The 21,716-nt window shown below is 39.5% G+C and overlaps 1 protein-coding gene across 1 annotated transcript in view; it reads left to right on the top strand.

Annotated features, from left to right (window-relative positions):
- Positions 1–21,716, top strand: part of camk4 (calcium/calmodulin-dependent protein kinase IV) — a 56,463-nt gene that overhangs the window by 24,423 nt on the left and 10,324 nt on the right. Inside the window, exons 4-7 of the mRNA XM_081364565.1 lie at positions 191–253; positions 514–596; positions 1,718–1,790; positions 18,186–18,276. Of these exons, the coding sequence (XP_081220691.1) occupies positions 191–253; positions 514–596; positions 1,718–1,790; positions 18,186–18,276 (310 nt within the window). The remainder of the gene's footprint in view (positions 1–190; positions 254–513; positions 597–1,717; positions 1,791–18,185; positions 18,277–21,716) is intronic.

The following is a 21,716-nucleotide window of genomic DNA, read 5'->3' as shown; positions in this document are numbered from 1 at the left end:
TGACATGAGGGTGAGTAAATGATGACAGAATATTTTATTCCCTTTAAATGTGGAAAATTGTTTGATTTACTCTTTGATTTTTGATTTTTTTGAGCTGGTGTTGCTATTAAACTTTACCTGATTGTAATGTCTTCATAATTGTCCACCTTTTTCACTTTGTACTCAGACAATATCTTGGTTGTTCTTGCAGGTTGACAAGAAGATTGTACGAACGGAGATAGGTGTATTATTGCGCCTCTCTCATCCAAATATAGTAAGTCAAAAGGGGAAAAAATCCAGGGCCTTGTCTACTTGTGTCCTATGGTGGTTACACAGCCTAAAATATGCATAAATATACAAGAACACTCGCTTAGATGTCTCTGCAGTGCTGTCTCTGTTTGATTTAGTAAGGTCTGATTATGCAAATGTTAGTCAGACATTATAGCTACCGTAGACTATCAATAATTAATCATTTGATGTTTTTGAATTCCTCCAGTGAAACGTTCTCTCTTTTTTCATTCCATTTTCTGTCAGATCAAACTGAAGGAGATCTTTGAGACCCCTGCGGAGATTAGTCTCGTGTTAGAACTTGTTACCGGCGGAGAATTATTTGACAGGTCAGTTCACCATGGGGGTAAAGTGCTACAAGCTAATAATGGCTGATTAAGTTGTGAACTCCATGCTGTGCATTGACACTTTTTCCCAGAACTTTAATTAATGGTGTTTGCTTAGTCAAGCATCACTATGTCTAATGCTCATACTTAGAGTTAGTGTTTTTGCTGCAGATATGATACCTTGTTGAGGAGAGGTGTGATTACTTTTCAAAGCGAGCTAACTTTTTAATTTTTAGTGAGTGATAAAATGGGTGGAAAAACACTTACTTGACTCGATTTTAATGGAGAACTTTATGAAAACATTGTTTAAAGCCACATCTCCTCTGAAAATGAATATATATATACATGCAGTATATATCGAGAGAGAGAGAGGGGAGAGAACAAGGGAAATTAAGCTTATTTAACATTTAAAAAAATGTTCATTGGGTGTCATATAAAAATAATACTTAAATGCAAACAAAATAATATGGTTCTATAATAGGCTTTTATTTGTCTTTGTGTAAAAAAAAGATTAAAAAGTTAAAAGTATATGAATATAATAAGAGTATTAAAAGTAAAACAGGACTAGTGGGGACTGCATGGCAGCATGGGACAAAACACACTGAAAAAGTGGTAACCTTGGTAATATTTAAATTAACAGGGTTTTATTCAAATCAAAAACGTTGTTTAACATCACTGAATCGACCTAAATTATTTTATACCAACAAAACTGGGGGGTTAAATCAGGTAGAAATACAACATATTACCACTTTTTACAGTGCAGAAAACTTTAGCAGGGACAAAATGTTCTTCAGAAAATGTTCAAATCTAGTTGGTCTAGTAAAAGGCTTCTAGTAAAAACTGTTAGACCTGAATTTAGCTTCATCATCTGTAACAAAATAACAGGTGCATGTCTGCAGTCATGAACTAATCACTCAGCAGAATTAGACTTTAATACAGGAACATTTGTGACTGTGAAACCCAAGCCTCTTCTTAAGGACAATCGATAGAAACGTCTCCATTCATTTTGTGTGCTGAGGTGTGGTTGACTCACTCTAAGGCTGGAAAATAATGAAGGGAAAATTGGAAAATTACGCTCAATATGGAGTTACACTGGAGACCAAATGGTGCCTTCCATTTTTCAGGGTGGTGGAGAAGGGCTACTACAGCGAACGAGACGCTGCTGATGCAGTTAAACAAGTGCTCGAGGCAGTCGCGGTGAGTGTATTACATTTCCTGACTGAAAGCGATTCTCATCTTCTAGTTTTTTGCTTTTCCTGAACTACTGGATACAGATTTTACATTGGACATAGTGTGACAACCCAACAATGTACCAAAATTGTTTGACATTAATATTGCTCTGAACCATATACTGTAGACTCAACAGTGTTTCAAATTATTAAAAAGACACGGCTGAATAAGAAATTTAACAATTTTGTAAATGCATAAACTACAGCAGAGGTGTGATTTATCAGCCTAACACATGAAACAAACAATGGGCCAAATATTGTATTATAGGCTGCTGAACATGAGAAATGCACTGCTACTAAATTCATAAATATATCAAGGAGATTTCAGTAAGAGAGATTTCAGATTTCAGTAAACCGTGCAACTGCCCATATTTTCATAATATTTTTTGTGTAGTTTTTCACTGTTTTCGAAAATCGGAGCATGCCATGCAACCTGTCCATGCTGGCATCTACCGAATTTGGCTAGCTTGTTCTAAACGACAGATGATACTGTAGGATACTGTAGAGTTTGATTGGATGCACGACGTTTGACCTCACCAAGAAATAAATATGGTAAACGTTTTCTTCCTTTTACAGTCAATTTCTTTAACCATCTTGCAAGGATACCAGAAAGAGCCATGACTGATTTCTATCCACAAAATACTGTTTACATTGACCAGACTCAGCCCACAGGCATTTGGTAACAAGTTATCAACTAAAACTAAAACTATATTAAAACATTTTTGTTAATTGAAATAAAACTGAAAATAATAAAATAATGGATGAAAAATTTGCTAAATGAAATTTAGAAATGTTGCCTTAGCAACAATAACTGAATTACTAACTGGAAATAAATAAAACTAAAACTGAACTAAAGCTAAGACTAAACATCAAATACCTAAATAGTGATACTTTGAAAACAATAAAAAAAATTACAAAAGCACATAACAAAATTACTTTTAATTAAATTTAAAGGGATACTTCACCTCTGGAAAGATGAATGTGTATTTAAAATAGGTCATTTATGTAGAAGAAATGTGAAGAAATTTTTAAATTTGGAGCTTTCTAGACTGAGAAAAGCCAGAAAATGTATTTTTGGCTTATGTGGATGAAAGACAACAACTCCCAGAATGCACTTGCTTCGCTGCCCTAGCAGGCCACGCCTACCGGTTAGAGAGCGCAGTTGAAAACAACAAGGTTAGGCTACCAGTGAGTCTCCGTGACGAGTCTGCCTGGGATTTCGAGATCGCCCAAAATGTCCGGGATTCGGCTTTTGCGTTCTACAGTCGCCATTCATCATGTTTACTGTGGCGAGCAGGACGAGGCTAGGGCCGCGGGAGAACGACGCGAGGCTGGTGGCGTCATTACTGAGACGCGCCGGTCTCGTATCTCTCACGGAGGAGCGGGAATTTTCTTAGCAATGTTAAAACGCACATCAACCGATCACTTGTTTAGCGTTCATGTAAACACTACATTCAGATTCACCAATCGGAATGAATTCAGTTAGATTGAAACAAGAGGTGTGCATGTAAACAATGAATGGCGACCGCAGAAAGCAAAAGCTGAATCCCGGACATTTTGAACGATCTCGCCCGCCGGACAAGTCCGGGAAAAGGAGGATGGTAACCCCTACTACTCAGCTTTCTCCTACTACTCAGCTTTCTTCACAGAACAAGAGCCTGCAAGCTTAGCTTCCAAAGAAAGACGGCTGACTGTGTGTACATTGCGTGAGTGAGATCCCACCCTCTATGGGCGGGCTGAAAACATGCGGAACAGCTCCTCCTACTGGCTGTAGTCTTTAGCCTCTGGCCAGAAAATCCTCCGATGACGCAAAATGACGATTTTTGCATCATCGGAGGATTTTTTCCAGACAAAAAATACATAAATCTCTCCTCTCAGGGGAATATGAGGGTGGAAAGCACGGTAATTTGAAAATACTACAGGTTTTCTACTAATACAAAGCTTAATGCTAAATCCTGAAGTATCCCTTTAAATGAAAAATACAATTTTGTTCAAAACATTAATAAAAAGTACTTTACATATTTCACATTTAAAGAATGTGAAATATTTGTTGTCTACAATACATGAACGTTTCCCTGAGAAGGGGAACGAGTCACTGCGTCATGGAGTTGATGCTATGGGAAACCTCCGCATGAGCTGGTGTCTAAAGCACGTTTGTTATACGGCAATCTAGATTGGCTATCGCAGTCAGGTGACGGGACAGGCGCGCCGTCAGGGTATAAGAGGGCTCCTAGAGAAAACATCATCAACTTCATATTGTCTGAAGGAAGAAGTACAGACATGTCGGAAGTATGACAACACGACACAGTGTCTCATTCCCCTTCTCAGGGAACTGGGTTACATAAGTAACCGAGACGTTCCCTTTCCAAGTGGATACAATGGGAACGTTAATACCCACTATACCATACTGAACAAATGCCTGCTCACTGTGCTGTGAAATTCTCCAATGAGCTAGGCTATAGCTAAAAATTGCCATACAGCACAACAAGTGACCAAGGGCTAAATTGCCTGAGGTACAACATCCGCAGCTCAATACTGTGCGCACTTCCTGTAAACAGGGGCAGAACTGACTAGGTAGATCGCAGCAACACCGCATCTGCCAGCAGCTTCCAATAAGGAGGGGCAGACTAGGGTACTGCTACCCAGACCTAGGCCATCAGCTCCAAAGGGCAACCTACTCCAAGTGAGCAAAGGATTATTATTCACTTTTGAACCAGCATCTCAACAGCCCGGAAGATGTGTGCAGGGCGTCAAGGAAATGTGTTGAGCCCTGCAAGGTTCAACCACAGATGTCGCTCTGTGGCAACCATATTAGCAAGAGTGCGGCCAATGGCACGAGCCGCCTGCTTGGTGGAACGGAGAGCAAGGTCTGTGATGTGGCGGAGCTCCAGGACTGCGTCTAAAGACACCCCCTCTCTTAGATCTGAGTTCTTCAGTAAGTCGAGCAGCCTGGCCTATCACCGCTTATGCTTTGCTGCGATGTAAACCGGCATGGCTTAGAGGGCAGGACTGGAGCCTTCAGTGAGGATGCCATGCCACTGCCAGGAGAGTGATAACTCACAGGAGTCTCTTCAACCCAGGGCAATCCCACATACACATGCTCACCCACAAGCTGAGGATGATTTCCTCCACGATCTCGACACTTCCTCATGGAGATCGTGAAGAAATGGAAGGCTCAAGGGAGGAAAACAATTATGACCCTCGAGGAAAAGTTTGTCTAGTCTATCTGGAGCAGATTCCTCTTTATCGGGGACCTGGCGTTTCACATCTCCTAAACACACTTTAAACATCTCCTAAACAAACGTTCTATCCATATAATTTTCTTTGAGACATATAGACAGATTAGTGGTTCAGAATTCCACATGCACATCAAACAAATGGATTCCTGAAGACAAAGAAGCTGATAACGTTTTCTCTAGGCGCCCTTTTAAAACCCTGCCGGCGCACATGTGACGTCACCCGACTGCGGTAGCGGATCATGCGGAGCATTCCCATAGCACGGTCAAAGTCCATGATGCAGTGACTCCTTCCCCTTCTAAGGGAAACGTTCATGTATTGTAAACAACAAAAAAAAGTTTTTCTTTAAATGTGGAATATGTAAACATTATTTTTTTTAAAGGTTTTGAATTAACTATTATTTTTATATTTTCACTTTTTATTTTTATTAGAATTTTTTGCAATTTTATTATATGCGTTATATGTTCATTTATTATAGACAACAAATAAATTTGTTCCTTCAATGTGAAATATAAAAATTTATTTTCTTGGTTTGAAATATATGGAGGACAAAACATATTTTTAAATGCTTTAAAAGTATATATTTGTATTTTTAAAATATATTTTAGATCTATCTATCTATCTATCTATCTATCTATCTATCTATCTATCTATCTATCTATCTATCTATCTATCTATCTATCTATCTATCTATCTATCTATCTATCTATCTATCTATCTATCTATCTATCTAGCTATCTATGTGTATATGTATATATCGCTGTATGGGTTAATCCTGACCTTATGCAACAGTGATGCATAGGTTATTCTAATAAAGACTCAGGTGGGACTACTTTTCCCACCTGATTTGTGGCCAGGAAAAATATATTTTTTGCAGTATTGGAGATTTTAATTTTCAGTGGTTTTCTGAGTCATCAAATGTACAATTATCTTCTGGTCGATGATAAAACAGGCTGAAAACTCTAGGAGACCCTAGTAATATCTAGAGACCAAAATCCTGATGACTTGTTAAATAACCAGCCAGAATGCATTATTAGACTTTTCAAATACCCTAGCAACCACTCAGAAAAACTTAGCAACCGGCAAAACTGTAACTCATGCATATGTATCAGGCTTTGAGATTTTTGTCCATAAACCTTACAGTATATGCACACATTAGATCATCAGTGAAACCATTATTAGTGGAAAGAGAATCATATTTCCAATATGAAGTTACCATAAGTGGATCTAGATTGCATTTGAGGACCACAGGAGACCATTTATCGTTTTTCTTCTGCAAAGAGCAAGCTCTACTATATTTCTCCCTTTCTCTCTCTCTCTCCCTCCCGCCTGTCTGATCTATCTTGTCATCTACTGTGTAACTTGTGCATACACTTTCTGTTTATATCAGTCATGGATCCATGTGCCTTTTTGATATACAGTCAAACCAAAATTTATTCAGACACCTTGCTATCCTAACTTACATAAATGAACTATAGTATCCTACACCCACTTGTAAAAAATATCAAAAATTAGATGGTGTCTGAATAATTTTGGTTTGACTGTAGGTGCCTGAATTAGAAAGTAGACCTGTTCTTCATCTCTGTGAATGTATTTTAAAAGCATTTCCGTTTAAAGTGTGTTCTCCACCACTGGCTCTCACTTCATCAAAGATTCCGGTTGCCAAGGAGATAGTAAGAAAGTGGGCAAATTTCTCATGGGCTGGATTTAGTTGGTGGGCTGCAATAAGAGAATTCCAACTCTCCCACTCCCACTGGGGCATAAAAAGGAGAAGAAGAAAGGAAACGTGAATGCTGCAAGTCCCTTTTGAAGTGGCCCGCCTTTCCAGGAAGTATTTTTTAACGTGTTATTGTGTGAAGAGATTCACAGTTTCCCTCACAACAGCAGAATATGTGTGTCTGTCACATCAAAGTCAGCTGGCTGTTTGGCATCCCTCTGGATCTGTGTTTTGTAGATTTCTGACAGTGTGATTGGCTGGGATGTCCTCAGTGGCTTGGGACTTTATAATATCTTTTCAGTTTTCCTTTTGATGTCTGGAGCTCTCGAAAATTATGTATTTTTTATTGCTGGAATTGAGAATCTTTCTTGCTCAGAAGGTTTGAAATTAGTTGATGCCACCAAGTTGATACTATTGTAAGACTAACAGAACCTACTGTAAGATACTTTGATCTCTTGAGATATAGACAACACAAAAACATACAGCCATTTATCTCCACACCACAGAAAGAAGTTGTGGGAAAGCTTCTTTCCCTCCTGTCCTTCCTTCACATTTGTTCATTTTCCCCAACTTCCTTCCCTCTATGTCAATGCAAGTGAATTAAAAGTCATGTTTGGTATCATTTGAAATGTCTAAGTGCGACTGATTCAATGGCCTCATCTCCACCGAAGTAAACCAAAAGGTGATAAAGGTTTTTAAAAGTTTATAGATATCTTGCTTACAAAGGAGGATGGATCCTCTGCCAAGGTTTTCATGCAAATTACTTTCTTTCCCCAAAAAGATGTAAACTATCCAGGTATGGGACCTTGATTATAGCAAATTCCTATTGTAAGTTCCTATCTCATTTCCCAGTTTTCTCTCAGGATGTTTTGTCTTGGTCTGAGTATTTAAAGATATGCTGCAAGAAGCTCAAGGTGTGATTTGTTGTCAGATCAGCCCGTAATGCTGAGTGTCATCCAAAAACTCCGCATTACGTATTTTTCCGAGGTCAGGTATGCATCTTTTACTCTTTATTTCTGAAATATTTGATGTTTTGGATTGGTTATCTTTGAATTGATTATGTAATTGGCACGATACATTTATCTGATTAATAATCAATTGTTACATTTTATTTTATTCTGACTTGCTCTGAAATTATTAACTCTAGTAGATTATGTTCTAATAATTTTGAGTGGAGCATGGGGCACACCAGTTCCGGCAAACTCTTGGCACTGGCTCAAATGTACTAAGACTGTAAAGGCTAATAAAGGGAATTTCCATTTAGGACAACAGAATATTGCTCGACCAGCCTAAATAGGGTGAGCCTTACCTCTGTTTACTGTAATATTACTCTAGCTAAGTGTATATGTGAAACCATGGCATGACCAAACCAAAGCTACTATCAGAGAAAGTAATGTTGGTCGGCTTATATCTGTAGTAGTGGTCATGACTTCTTACTAGAGATAGTGGTTTTTTTTATTATTCAAGAGTATACAGATATGTGGGGTCTAAACAAGAGAAAGCATCATGGGAGCGGCCCTCTGAATAGTCAATTACCTCTGTCCAGTGACCAAGACTGGCGAGTTTGTGATCGCGTTAAATGGCTAGCGCGAGAGCCTAAGCGTCATTGGTATCCGAATGAACGAGTACAATAAGAGTAAAGAGTTAAATAGAATAATCAAGTGTCTAAATAAATTATTATATAAATGGTCAATAATCAATTGGCATTCCAAACTAAATTTGAGGTTGCTAGAAAATGGAATCAGATAAAAGTTTAACTGGAGTTAAACATCGTTGCCATACTCAAAAGATAGAATGAGCAGGAAAACTTCACCTGCTTATCGGAAACCATAGTTGGGCTGATTGAGCGGGAATTACGCACATTCTTTCACTTACTATTTAATACTATAGGCAGCATGCAGTGTATACTATGGAAGCCTGTATCTGCCACAAATTAAAAAAATTAAAAGAAATTTCTAAACAACTATAAAAGTCCAAAGATGAAGAAGAGTCAAAAGGTTCTGATACGAGGGTATTTAATAATAAATCAAACTCAGATCATTCACAAGGCGTAACAGAGTGCACGTAACAATAACTGACAATGAACTGAGGAAACACAGTAACTTAAATATACAATATTAGCCATTTACAAGACCGATACAAGTTACAAAGAATTAAAAGCATGAGATATAGAAATGAATTCGGCTAACTTAGGAGCTGTTTTGACAGACAGTGCCAGATTATTCCACAGTTTAGGGCCGGCTACTGCGAAAGCAGTGGAACAAACAGGAGGTGACATTTCTGTGATCGTAGTGATCTGGATGGGTTATAAGAAACAGTAGATCGGTGAGATATTTAGGGGCTAAATTATTAAGAGCTTTATAAACAAATACATACATTTTTAAATCAATTCAGTAACAGACTGGCAACCAGTGCAAGGAGCGTAGAATAGGTAACTTTTGGTAACACTTTAGTTTAGGGTCCAATTCTCACTAATAACTAGTTGCTTAGGAAAGTGCATATTACTAGGATATTGGCTGTTTATTAGTACTTATAAAGCACATATTAATGCCTTATTCTGCATGACTGTCACATCTTCCAGCTGGAGTGACCATAATCTCCACCAGAGGGCACTCCTCCTGTCATCATTAACTTCAATTCCCATAACCCATTGCCTGGAATCATTATGTTGTGAGTAGGTTAAGCTGTGTGTCATTAGCTTGTTAAAGGGGTCATATAATGCCATTGTTATACAAGCTAATATGATTCTCATTAGTATTGTAAGAAAACACTAATTTTACCTGGTCAAAAACAGCTCTGTTTCAGCACGCCGTTTAAGTGCGTGTGTCTTTAAATGAGCTTCGCTCACCCTGCCCCTCTGTTCTGTGCGTACACCGTTTGTAATAACACAATAACCATAACGTGCTGTTCATTATAAACGTGGGATTATGAATTATATTGATAACGTCGTACATAGAAAACATGCCGTAATGTAGCCTGAGTGTAAAAATAGCCGCATTCATCATGAAGCGTGCAAGCGATTTGCAAAGAAGGTTAATAAAACGTTACACTCACTTCAGTTCTTCTGGAGGTGCAGCAGGAACACGAATAGTTGGTACCGATCCTTTTTTCAGGAGCAGCTTCTTTAGCAAAACCAGCTTTACTGACCCTTCAGCAGTCTGGTGTGTGAAATGATTTGCGCAAACATGAAAGCATTGACGTTGATCGTGGGGAATATTCCCTTCGAAAACAAACTCAGCCTCTGCGTCTTCAGCGGTTCGGATTTAGGAACATCAAAATGACTGCTGTGTTCGTTATTACACCCAAGAACAGAACACCACAATCGCTTAGATGCCATTCTGCTCATAGACAGTGCTCCAGCGTATCAACAATGGCGGACTATGATGACAGACAGCTCGCTTACGAGCGAGGGCGGGACTGTGTTGAAACGCTGCTGTCAATCACAAATCGTGGGAGGGGTGTCCGACCGTGTGACGTCACTAGGTCGAACGGCTTGATTTTAGAGATTGGAAAACATATAAGAATTGCGAGTAATCTCATTTCCATGGCGGAAACAGGCTTCTATAGTATTCTAAGCAGTATTCAGTAAGTTGTAATGTTTTGTCTGAAGCCCCTTGACTTTACCACTAGATGGCGTTATTTCAACCCAGATTAATTCTCCATTGTTAAATTGTTGTAAGTAATGCCCTCACCTGTGTTGAATTACTTCTAATGACAAACCCTATTTAAGGCCCCACTGTCTTTTTGTTCTTGTTCAGTCCTGATGTTGGTCTTAGCATTGTCTTTCTCAAGGATTCTTTGGGTTTGAGATTTTTCCTGCTTTCTATTTTTGAACTTGGATTCTATGGGTTTTTTCCCTTTTGTGGACTCTTGGATATATGTTTCTGGATTACCCTTTTTTGTATTGCCTCCCAAGGGGAGTTGTTTGAGTTTGCTTTTTTTTTCTCTGTAGTAAAGAGCCAAAGATAAAACCCGGACTTTTGAGATTTCATTGTTTTCACATTCCTCTGCATTTGGGTTCAACCTCTACCAGTGGTGGAGTGGTCAGCGTCAAGGACACACACACACACACACACACACGTCAGAGACCCGAGTTCGATCCCCAGCCGGATCATAACAGTAAGTAATTTTTATTTAATTCTGAACGTAGCCATTATATGTGCTATTCCATTTGATTCCTCAAAGGGATAGTTCACCATAAGATGGAAGTTGTGCCATCATTTACTCACAACCATGTTGCTCCAAACGATGCCCATGTGACTTTATTACCTTTTACACAAAATAAGTAATGTTCCATGGAAGAAAGAAAGTCATATGAGCTTTGAACCACTTGATGGTGAATAAATGTTGACAGATTGTCATTTTGGGGTTACGTGTCAACTATAAGCCAGTTCTAGGTTGATTCCCCTGAAAAGTGTAAACACTGTAGCACAAACAAAACATTACATTATTTTTTAAGTTTTCCGACTGTGAGATTCACTCACAAAATAAATAATAATAATAATAATAATTATTACATTTATATATCGCTTTTCTGGGTACTCAAAGTGCTTTACACGGAAGGGGGAATCTCCTCAACCACCACCAATGTGCAGCATCCACCTGGATGATGCGACGGCAGCCATATTGCGCCAGAACGCCCACCACACACCAGCTTACTGGTGGAGAGGAGACAGAGTGATGAAGCCAATCAGGATATACATTGAGGAAAATAAGTATTTGAACACCCTGCTATTTTGCAAGTTCTCCCACTTGGAAATCATGGAGGGGTCCGAAATTGTCATCGTAGGTGCATGTCCACTGTGAGAGACATAATCTAAAAAAAAATCCAGAAATCACAATATATGATTTTTTTAACTATTTATTTGTATGATACAGCTGCAAATAAGTATTTGAACACCTGTCTATCAGCTAGAATTCTGACCCTCAAAGACCTGTTAGTCTGCCTTTAAAATGTCCTCCTCCACTCCATTTATTATCCTAAATTAGATGCACGTGTTTGAGGTCGTTAGCTGCATAAAGACACCTGTCCACCCCATACAATCAGTAAGAATCCAACTACTAACATGGCCAAGACCAAAGAGCTGTCCAAAGACACTAGAGACAAAATTGTACACCTCCACAAGGCTGGAAAGGGCTACAGGGAAATTGCCAAGCAGCTTGGTGAAAAAAGGTCCACTGTTGGAGCAATCATTAGAAAATGGAAGGAGCTAAACATGACAATCTCCCTCGGACTGGGGCTCCATGCAAGATCTCACCTCGTGGGGTCTCAGTGATTCTAAGAAAGGTGAGAAATCAGCCCAGAACTACACAGGAGGAGCTGGTCAATGACCTGAAATGAGTTGGGACCACCGTTTCCAAGGTTACTGTTGGTAATACACTAAGACGTCATGGTTTGAAATCATGCATGGCATGGAAGGTACCCCTGCTTAAACCAGCACATGTCAAGGCCCGTCTTAAGTTTGCCAATGACCATTTGGATGATCCAGAGGAGTCATGGGAGAAAGTCATGTGTTCAGATGAGACCAAAATAGAACTTTTTGGTCATAATTCCACTAAACGTGTTTGGAGGAAGAAGAATGATGAGTACCATCCCAAGAACACCATCCCTACTGTGAAGCATGGGGGTGGTAGCATCATGCTTTTGGATCATGCATCATGTTTTTCTGCACATGGGACAGGGCGACTGCACTGTATTAAGGAGAGGATGACCGGGGCCATGTATTGCGAGATTTTGGGGAACAACCTCCTTCCCTCAGTTAGAGCATTGAAGATGGGTCGAGGCTGGGTCTTCCAACATGACAATGACCCGAAGCACACAGCCAGGATAACCAAGGAGTGGCTCTGTAAGAAGCATATCAAGGTTCTGGCGTGGCCTAGCCAGTCTCCAGACCTAAACCCAATAGAGAATCTTTGGAGGGAGCTCAAACTCCGTGTTTCTCAGCAACAGCCCAGAAACCTGACTGATCTAGAGAAGATCTGTGTGGAGGAGTGGGCCAAAATCCCTCCTGCAGTGTGTGCAAACCTGGTGAAAAACTACAGGAAACGTTTGACCTCTGTAATTGCAAACAAAGGCTACTGTACCAAATATTAACATTGATTTTCTCAGGTGTTCAAACACTTGTTTGTAGCTGTATCATACAAATAAATAGTTAAAAAATCATACATTGTGATTTCTGGATTATTTTTTTATATATTATGTCTCTCACAGTGGACATGCACCTACGATGACAATTTCAGACCCCTCCATGATTTACAAGTGGGAGAACTTGCAAAATAGCAGGGTGTTCAAATACTTATTTTCCTCACTGTATATATATGGGGATGATTAGGAGGCCATGATGGACAGAAGCCACCGGGCAAATTTGGCCAGGATGCCAGGGTTACACCCCTACTCTTTTTCGAAGGACATCCTGGGATTTTTAATGACCACAGAGAGTCAGGACCTCGGTTTAACTTCTCATCCGAAGGACGATGCTCTTTGACAGTATAGTGTCCCGATCTACATTGGGGCGTTAGGACCCACACAGACCACAGGGTGAGCATCCCCTACTGGCCTCACTAACACCTCTTCCAGCAGCAACCTGGTTTTACCAGGAGGTCTCCCATCCAGGATCTAACCAGGCTCAACCCTGCTTAGCTTCAGTGGGCAACCATTCTTGGGCTACAGGGTGATATATAATCACCTTGGGTGAAACGAGTTAAGACTAATTCACATTGCAACGACAGATTTCGACAAGCGCCGACAATCACCAGATTAAAGTATGTCACTTCTCACACATTTCACGACCTGCAGATTGAACATGTTTAGTTGGCGAAAACAAGTGCTGACCAACGCTAACAGAAGGATCTGACAAAGCCACGTGAACGTATCTGTTGCTGTTGGTCGACATCTGTCAGTGAAGAGTGATTTAGCCTTTACAAAGAAGGTGACTTAAGTTTGAAAACATTAATTTTAATTAATTTTGCAGTTCCATTTGGAGCCACTAGTGGCACTGAAATGACACTCTTTACCTTTAACTGTGTGGACCTACATAACGAGTCTAGTTGCTAAAATAATCTTCATGGCGTGGGGACACAGATGGCAGCAGTGGCGAGCTACAGACCTGCTCTTGTCAGATGAGAGGAAGAAGAGAAGGAGAGAGAAGATGTACTTTATGTGTGTCAGCTCCACTGAGTTTTGAACAGGATGGGAGTATTCCCTTCGGACCCCACTAAAAGATAACACTCCTTCATGTCACCATAATAATTGGTGTTGGGAAGCTGGCACACTGTACTGCTCGTCCTCTGAGGAATCATTCTGCGGCTCTATTGCAAACAAACCATTTGGAATGTTTTTACACTGGGGACTGTGGTGACTCTGCCTTTATATGGGCAGTCGTGCATACTAGTTTGACAGTTAAGAGAAGTTTTTGTCAGTGTAAGGCTTGATTTTCCCATGTGAATTATATATGGGAGAGCACTTAAACCTGAGTATCCATGTTTAGAGATTACAGATATGGCGTGAGTCTATAATGGGCCTTTTAGAAACTTTAGCACCTTAGCTTAGCATTGCTTAATTGCAAACCAAAGTTAATACTCCAAATGAAAACAAACAAACTGTTCTCTAAAAAACTGTGAGTGTAATACTAGCCACAACAATGCATTGTGAATTGTTGCCAGGGTGTTACTATGCTGTTGCTAGGATGGTCTAAGCAGCTAATAGAGTGCAGCAGTCCCTGTCCACTTTTTCAGCAGCCTTGTTTTTGTATTTTTCCCAAATGGATTTTTTTAAAGTCTTTTTGAAAGAGGTCTAAGCTATGAATTGAACCAACCAGCTATGAGGTGAATCACAACATTACAAACTTTGTTTTGAAAAAAGTATTAGAAAATCAGACAAAAAGGCAAAGGTAAGACTGTGTTTAACGGCTTTAATGAGGAAAATAACTACAATACCATGAAGCACTGCAAATGACAATCAAAACAAAACAATGGATAAAAACTATTGATTTAAAGATGTGGATTATGTATATAATTCGGTTGTAAGCAGCTATTCATTATTAAGCTCAAGTCAGTTAAATGTTGATTCAATTCTGATCAATAACAAGATGTGTCGATGTTGCAAAGTTCATAAATTCGAAAACAAATTTCGATTCAGCGATAAAGCAGCTCTACAAAAGTCATAGTGTCATCATCATCATCCAGCTCAATTAAGTCTCATCCAATAACGTCAGTGCAGTCAAATTGATAATATTACAGAATATTAAATGTTTTGTAAACTCAGAGAAAACCAAAGGCGACACTAGCAAGGAACCAAAACTCCATCAGGTGACAGTAGTGTGACACTTTTTGTGTGATTTGCTTGTTTCGATTCTTTAATTGGTGGAGATTTAGGGAGAGTCATGGGTAATGTAGTTTTTCATCTGGAATTCTACTGTTTAACATGATTATTTAAAAATAAGTTGAAATAATGTGGACTGATGGCTGTAACAACAGCCTATACTAGTAGAACAACGTCGTAGCTCACAATAAGTCTGTCTTTACTGATTTATAGTTTCCTAAGGAGAAAATGAATGGAACTTTTACTTCTGGAACCTAACTGTTGCACTTTATTGCACATTCTTAGAAGAAATGGTTCTATATAGAACCTTAAAGGGTTCTGTCAGGCACTTCATATATAGAACCTTTTAGGGGTTCCATCATCTGATCATTTTATGCATTTTGTTTTAATGAATTAATTTAGTTTTAATTATTATTTTTATTTTTATTAATTCATATGAATCAAACAGCTAATAAACATGCTTCATCACTAGAAAAGATTGAAATGACTCATTAAACATGAAAGCATTATGGAATCATTTAATACATTTCTACTTATAGAGTCTTTTTGGCATAAACTAAAGCGTTTTTTAAAATTAAGTCAATAGCCCTAGGGTTCTATATGGAAGAGAATTTCTCCGAAGAGAATTTATCTTCTATTTTTCTACATAGCTATACAGTTGCTAGCATGTTCTATAGTATGTAGTTACAAAGAGATTGCTTACTGGCCACATCAAAATTGCTTTGACGGAGCAACAGTTCTGTAAATTCTTGCCTTAGAATAATGAGCTCATAAATATTTTTGTTGTTGTTTCTGGTATTAATACCTTTCACACATCTTCTTCAGGTTGGGAATCTCTCACGTTCATCGTTCCCTCGGTAGCACATGATGGATAGTGACCACGTGCTGTTTCTCTGTAACCAGGCAGACTTATGGCCCATGCTACTCTGTTTAATGAGTTTCCGTGGTAACACTCACCAAGGCACTGGCAAGTGCGTCTGGCTGATTATAAACACAGATGTGTTGAAAGCGATGGACATTGGTCTAATTAGTAGTATTTGCTAAGACAAGTGTCACTTTTAGCATTACTCATTCTGAGGAATAGTGAATCGAACAAAGCCCTAAAACACTAAGTATTTAACTTTGGTTAGAGGCTAGTAAGAATTCTCATGTATTAATCGCTTTCTGTATTGCCAATGTGTGGACAGCTTGTAACGAAACTTAAAAAAACATTTCTGAATTCTATATAGCACCTTTAACTTGTCAATTTGTTTTACGGACATGAATTGACCTCACACACATAGCAACAACCTAGAAAACCCTAGCAAATTAATAGTGCTAAAAACACTCCAAATACTTTAGCAACTACATATCAGCACTTACTGAAGGCAGCCAAATATCAGAACTCTAAATATGGCTCTCAATATATATTTAACAGTCACTGTTAAGCGTCATAAACAATTTCAACTTTAAAATCACTATATAGTAGTAATCACAGTCTGTTTTCATAAAGGCGCTCAAGGGCTCCTTACCAGTGTTCCTCCCTAACAAAACTCATCTAGCACAGTTTTGTCATTGGTATAATATAAAATGGGTAAAATATTTCTATACAAGCTTTCCAGTAAATTACAATGCATGTCAAACCTTTGCACAGGAAAAAAAATCAGCCTACGGCAACAGTTTAAAAGTAGCCCGAATCCCGCAATCTTGGGGGGATTAAGTTAAGTTTAGTTCAACAAAAAAAAGTATTAGTTGGAACAAGATTTTATGGTGATAGATTTTAAATAGTGATCATTTTAAGATTTTCAACCTTTAATCTTAACCCTTTGATGCATTAATTATTGAAATAAAAAGTATTCACAAATTATTAAATTATTCATGTTGTCATAAATTCAAAAGGGCAGACATAGAATTAAGGATAATTGTTGAAAAAACTTGCAGGTATAAGAATGGCTTCTTTGAGGATTGCTGACATCAACAAAGTTTTTCAAAAACAAACACACCTAAATAACACACCTAAGCGTCACATGTATTTTCTGTTTTGCTTGAGTTCTTGTCCCTGGCTGCCTCCGAAATCGCATACTGTCTTGAGTAGGTACTTTTTTTTTTTTACATATATGTAATTACTTCACGACCGCTAAAAAAAGTTTGTTCTAGGATAAATGTGTGTATGAATGTAATCTGGACGTACTACATTCGCCATGTTGTCATTATGCGTCCTACCAGCGTTCCGTCGCTTCACTGCCATTCACAAATCCTCTCCCATGGCCTCGTGTGATAGTAATATGTCCATCATATACACACTTTAGAATCAGACTTGGCGCAGACTCGGATCGGCGCGGTATACATGATCTTAAAATAGGACATCCGGGCACTTTTTACCTACTCTTTTATGAGTACTGTGAATTCAAACACTTCTTTTGTCACATAGGCCTACTGTTTTTCATCTATTATATATGCAGTAGGCAAGTATGTGATTTTGGATGCAGCCCGTGTGTTTTGGTTTTACCAAGTTTTCTTTGTTATCCAGTTATCACTTGTTTGTTACTATGGTTACTGATCAGTCCTCACCTGTTCGTTGTTCTGTTGATTGCCATCCCTGTGTATTTAAGCCCTCAGTTTCTTCAGTCCTTTGTCTTGTGTTGATGTGCTATTGTTAAGCTAGTGTGTTACTCTGTTCCTGTGTTCATTAAAATACATTTTGGATTATATATACACAGCAAGTGTGACACTAGTGCCTCCAGATTAAAAAACATAAAATGTTTGAGGAATATCAATACAGTGCTTCCTTGCACACAGTGTAAAACTTAAATGGTCTCCAAGCAGAGGAAAGATCTCTTGATGCACTAAATTATGTCAGTTATGAAACACGTTTAATCAGTACAGCTTGGTCATTACTTTAAATTTGCTCATTATCAGGCCCAGATTAATCTGTTTACCAACCACAGAGGAGATTCCCATACAAATTTGAAAACTAAAAATCTTATTACTCAATTAATGGTGAAGGTAATGCATGTTAATTATTGTCACCAAATTGTACAGTCACATGTGTCTGTGTACACCACCGATTAATAAGTGAAAGCCCCCTGTGTCTACATGTGTGTTTGCAGTACCTGCATGAGAATGGTGTAGTGCACAGAGACCTGAAACCTGAGAACCTGCTGTACGCCACATCAGCGCCAGATGCTCCGCTCAAAATAGGTAAGGCTCTCCATTCGCTTGATAGGAGGAACTACAGTTTGGCTAAACATCTCTAGTTGGTGAATTAGCGTGCAAACATGCAACATGATCCTGTTGTGCATTAGAGGAACATTCACTGTAAGATTTAAAGGAAGAATAATCACTGACTTATGTCATATTCAAATGTAGCTGTCACAGTTCATTTGTAATGATTTCCTCATTCATAGTTTGGGTTAAGGATTTGAACTCATAAGCAGAAGTATTAAACTTCAGCATGTGACATATGTCATGAAAACCTGTCCAGGTCAGTTTTCATCATAAAAGCAAACTTATTGGAATGCAGAAAAAAAAAATATTAAGCACTAGTCTTTGCATATACTAAGCACTATAAGCACAAGTATTTATTTATAAAAGAATGAAGCATTCTAATAAGGTAATTTGGTGCTTAGGAAAAACAATATTCATTGATGAATAGAAAGTTCAAAAGAACAGCATTTATTTGAATTATTTTTTTGTAACAATATGAAAGTCTTCACGGTCACTTTATTGTTGATGCATTCTTGCTAAATGAAACTGTTAGCATAATTTCTTAAAAAACAAAACAACAAGTTTTACTGACCAGTAGTATACATATGTAATGATGAGGCAGGAATGAAGCAGAGAGAGAATCCACATGCAAGCACTACTTTAATAAAACAAATAGGTAATCCAGGGAAAACAACGGAACACAGGACAGGAACATGGAAACAGCTACAAGCTACAACGACCGACAAACAACAACTGAAGCACAGAGGTTTAAATACACAGGCAAACAAGCTAAACAAGATAACAAGGGGGTGGGGCTAATTAGAAACACCTGGAGAGACTAATAAACAAGAAAAACTACAAAGGATTACAAAACATTGGACAGAACAGGAAATAACAAAAGTCCACAAAAGACAAGGGGAACACAACACAGGAATCATGACATAGCCCCCCAATTAAGGAGCGGATTCCAGACGCTCCTCAGGAAACAGTCCAAGAGGGTGGTGAAGCGGAGGAGGACCTGGGGGCGGGATGGAGGGCCAGGCCCATGGAGCGGAAGAGGGCCTGGAGACTGCGGCAGGACGGGAGGCCAGGGCGGAGCAGGCTGTGTGGGCGGCCAGGGCGGAGACGACCCTTCGGGCGGCCAGGGCAGTTCCGGAGGCCATGGCAGCGCGACCTCCATGGTCCTATCAAGGGACACACTAGGCGGCCAGGGTGGAGCAGGCTGTGCAGATGGCCAGGGCAAAGACAACCCTTCGGGCGGCCAGGGCGGAGCAGGCTGTGCAGGCTGCCAGGGTGGAGACGACCATTCGGGTGGCCAGGGCAGTTCCGGAGGCCATGGCGGCGCGGCCTCCATGGTCCTGTCAAGGGACACACTGCCCCCCAAAAAATTCTTGAGGGCAGCTATGGGATTCTGCTCAGGCACAGGCCCAGGAACAGAAACCGGCTCGGGAACAGGAACAGACAGCGTGGTGGTGGCCATCTTGTCCGGAGACACTGGCTCGGCGCCGGCCATCTTGTCCGGAGACACTGGCTCGGCGCCGGCCATCTTGTCCGGAGACACTGGCTCGGCGCTGGCCATCTTGTCCGGAGACACTGGCTCGGCAGGCATGACTTAACAGTCTCTGGCTCGGCAGACGTGACGTGAACACTCTCTGGATCGGCAGACGTGACGTGAACAGTCTCTGGATCGGCAGACGTGACGTGAACAGTCTCTGGATCGGCAGACGTGACGTGAACAGTCTCTGGATCGGCAGACGTGACGTGAACAGTCTCTGGATCGGCAGGGCTGACATGAAGTGACTGAGGCTCGGCAGGGCTGACGTGAAGTGACTGAGGCTTAGTGGATACTGCCAGTTTGCGGGGCTCTTCTGCAAAATCCACAGTAAGAGGTGAACCGGCCAGCAAAAGAGCATGGATAATATATTGTTTGAGACTCCAGCTAGGGTGATGAAGTGGCATAAGGGAGCTGAACAGCTCGGATAGCCCTCCACGGAAAAATATCATTAGGCATAGTCCATCGAAAAATGCCAAAGTCCATGATATATTCCTCAACGGGCCAGTCTCCCTGACGGAGACGCATAATCTGTGCTGCTGGATTCATGGTTGGTCGGTTGTTCTGTAACGATGAGGCAGGAATGAAGTGGAGAGAGAATCCACATGCAAGCACTACTTTAATAAAACAAACAGGCAATCCAGGGCAAACAATGGAACTCAGGACAGGAACATGGAAACAGCTACAAGCTACAACGACTGACAAACAACAACTGAAGCACAGAGGTTTAAATACACAGGCAAACAAGATAACAAGGGGTGGGGCTAATTAGAAACACCTGGAGAGACTAATAGACAAGAAAAACTACAAAGGACTACAAAACATTGGACAGAACAGGAAATAACAAAAGTCCACACAAGACAAGGGGAACACAAGACAGGAATCATGACAACATATATATATGTAAATAAATAAATAAATTATATATATATATATATATATATATATATATATATATATATATACAATGCTATGCATAAGTTTAGACACCCATGCTAAAGTTGACTAAAAAGAGGAATAAAAAATCATCTTTTGGAAATTGAACTTAATGCCTTAATTAAAAAAAATTAGGAAAAATCCAATCTTTAAGGACACCAATTTTCTTTGTGAATGAATAATGTATCGTAAATAAATAAATGTTCTTACCTAAAATACAGGGTGCATAAGTCTTGACACCCCTATGTTAAATTCCCATAGAGGCAGGCAGATTTTTATTTTTAAAGGCCAGTTACTTCATGGATCCAGGATACTATGCATCCTGATAAAGTTCCCTTGGCCTTTGGAATTAAAATAGCCGCACATCATCACATAGCCTTCACCATACCTAGAGATTGGCAATGTTTTATTTCAGTTAGCCTAATAGCTGGTTTGATTTGCATTGAGAGATGATCTTATGGAAAGTACTCAGAAAATTGGTGTCCTTAAAGGTTGGATTTTTCCAAATTTTTTTTATTAAGGCATTAAAGGGATAGTTCACCCAAAAATGAAAGTTCTGTCAGTAATTACTCACCCTCATGCTGTTCCAACCCCGTAAGACCTTCGTTCATCTTTGGAACACAAATTAAGATATTTTTGATTAAATCTGAGTGCTGGATCACTCCTCCATAGGCTTCTAAGGGACTGAAACTTGCTGGCCCAGAAAAGTTATTAAAGAGATCGTTAATATAGTCCAAGTGACTACAGTGGCTTAATCTTAAGCCACTGTTGCTGCGCAAAAACACTACGTTAACTCTCAGGCCCAGAGAGAAGGAAATGAATAGTGGAATAAAGTCATTATTTTTGTTTGTTTTTAGCGCGCAAAAAGTATTCTCGTCGCTTGATAAACTTAAGATAAAGCCACTGTGGTCACTTGGACTATATTAACGATCTCTTTAATAACTTT

This window comes from Scardinius erythrophthalmus (genome assembly GCF_964197995.2).
Source record: "Scardinius erythrophthalmus genome assembly, chromosome: 5".
In the NCBI taxonomy this organism is placed as follows: domain Eukaryota; kingdom Metazoa; phylum Chordata; class Actinopteri; order Cypriniformes; family Leuciscidae; genus Scardinius; species Scardinius erythrophthalmus.
This window is presented reverse-complemented; position numbering and strand designations above follow the sequence as displayed.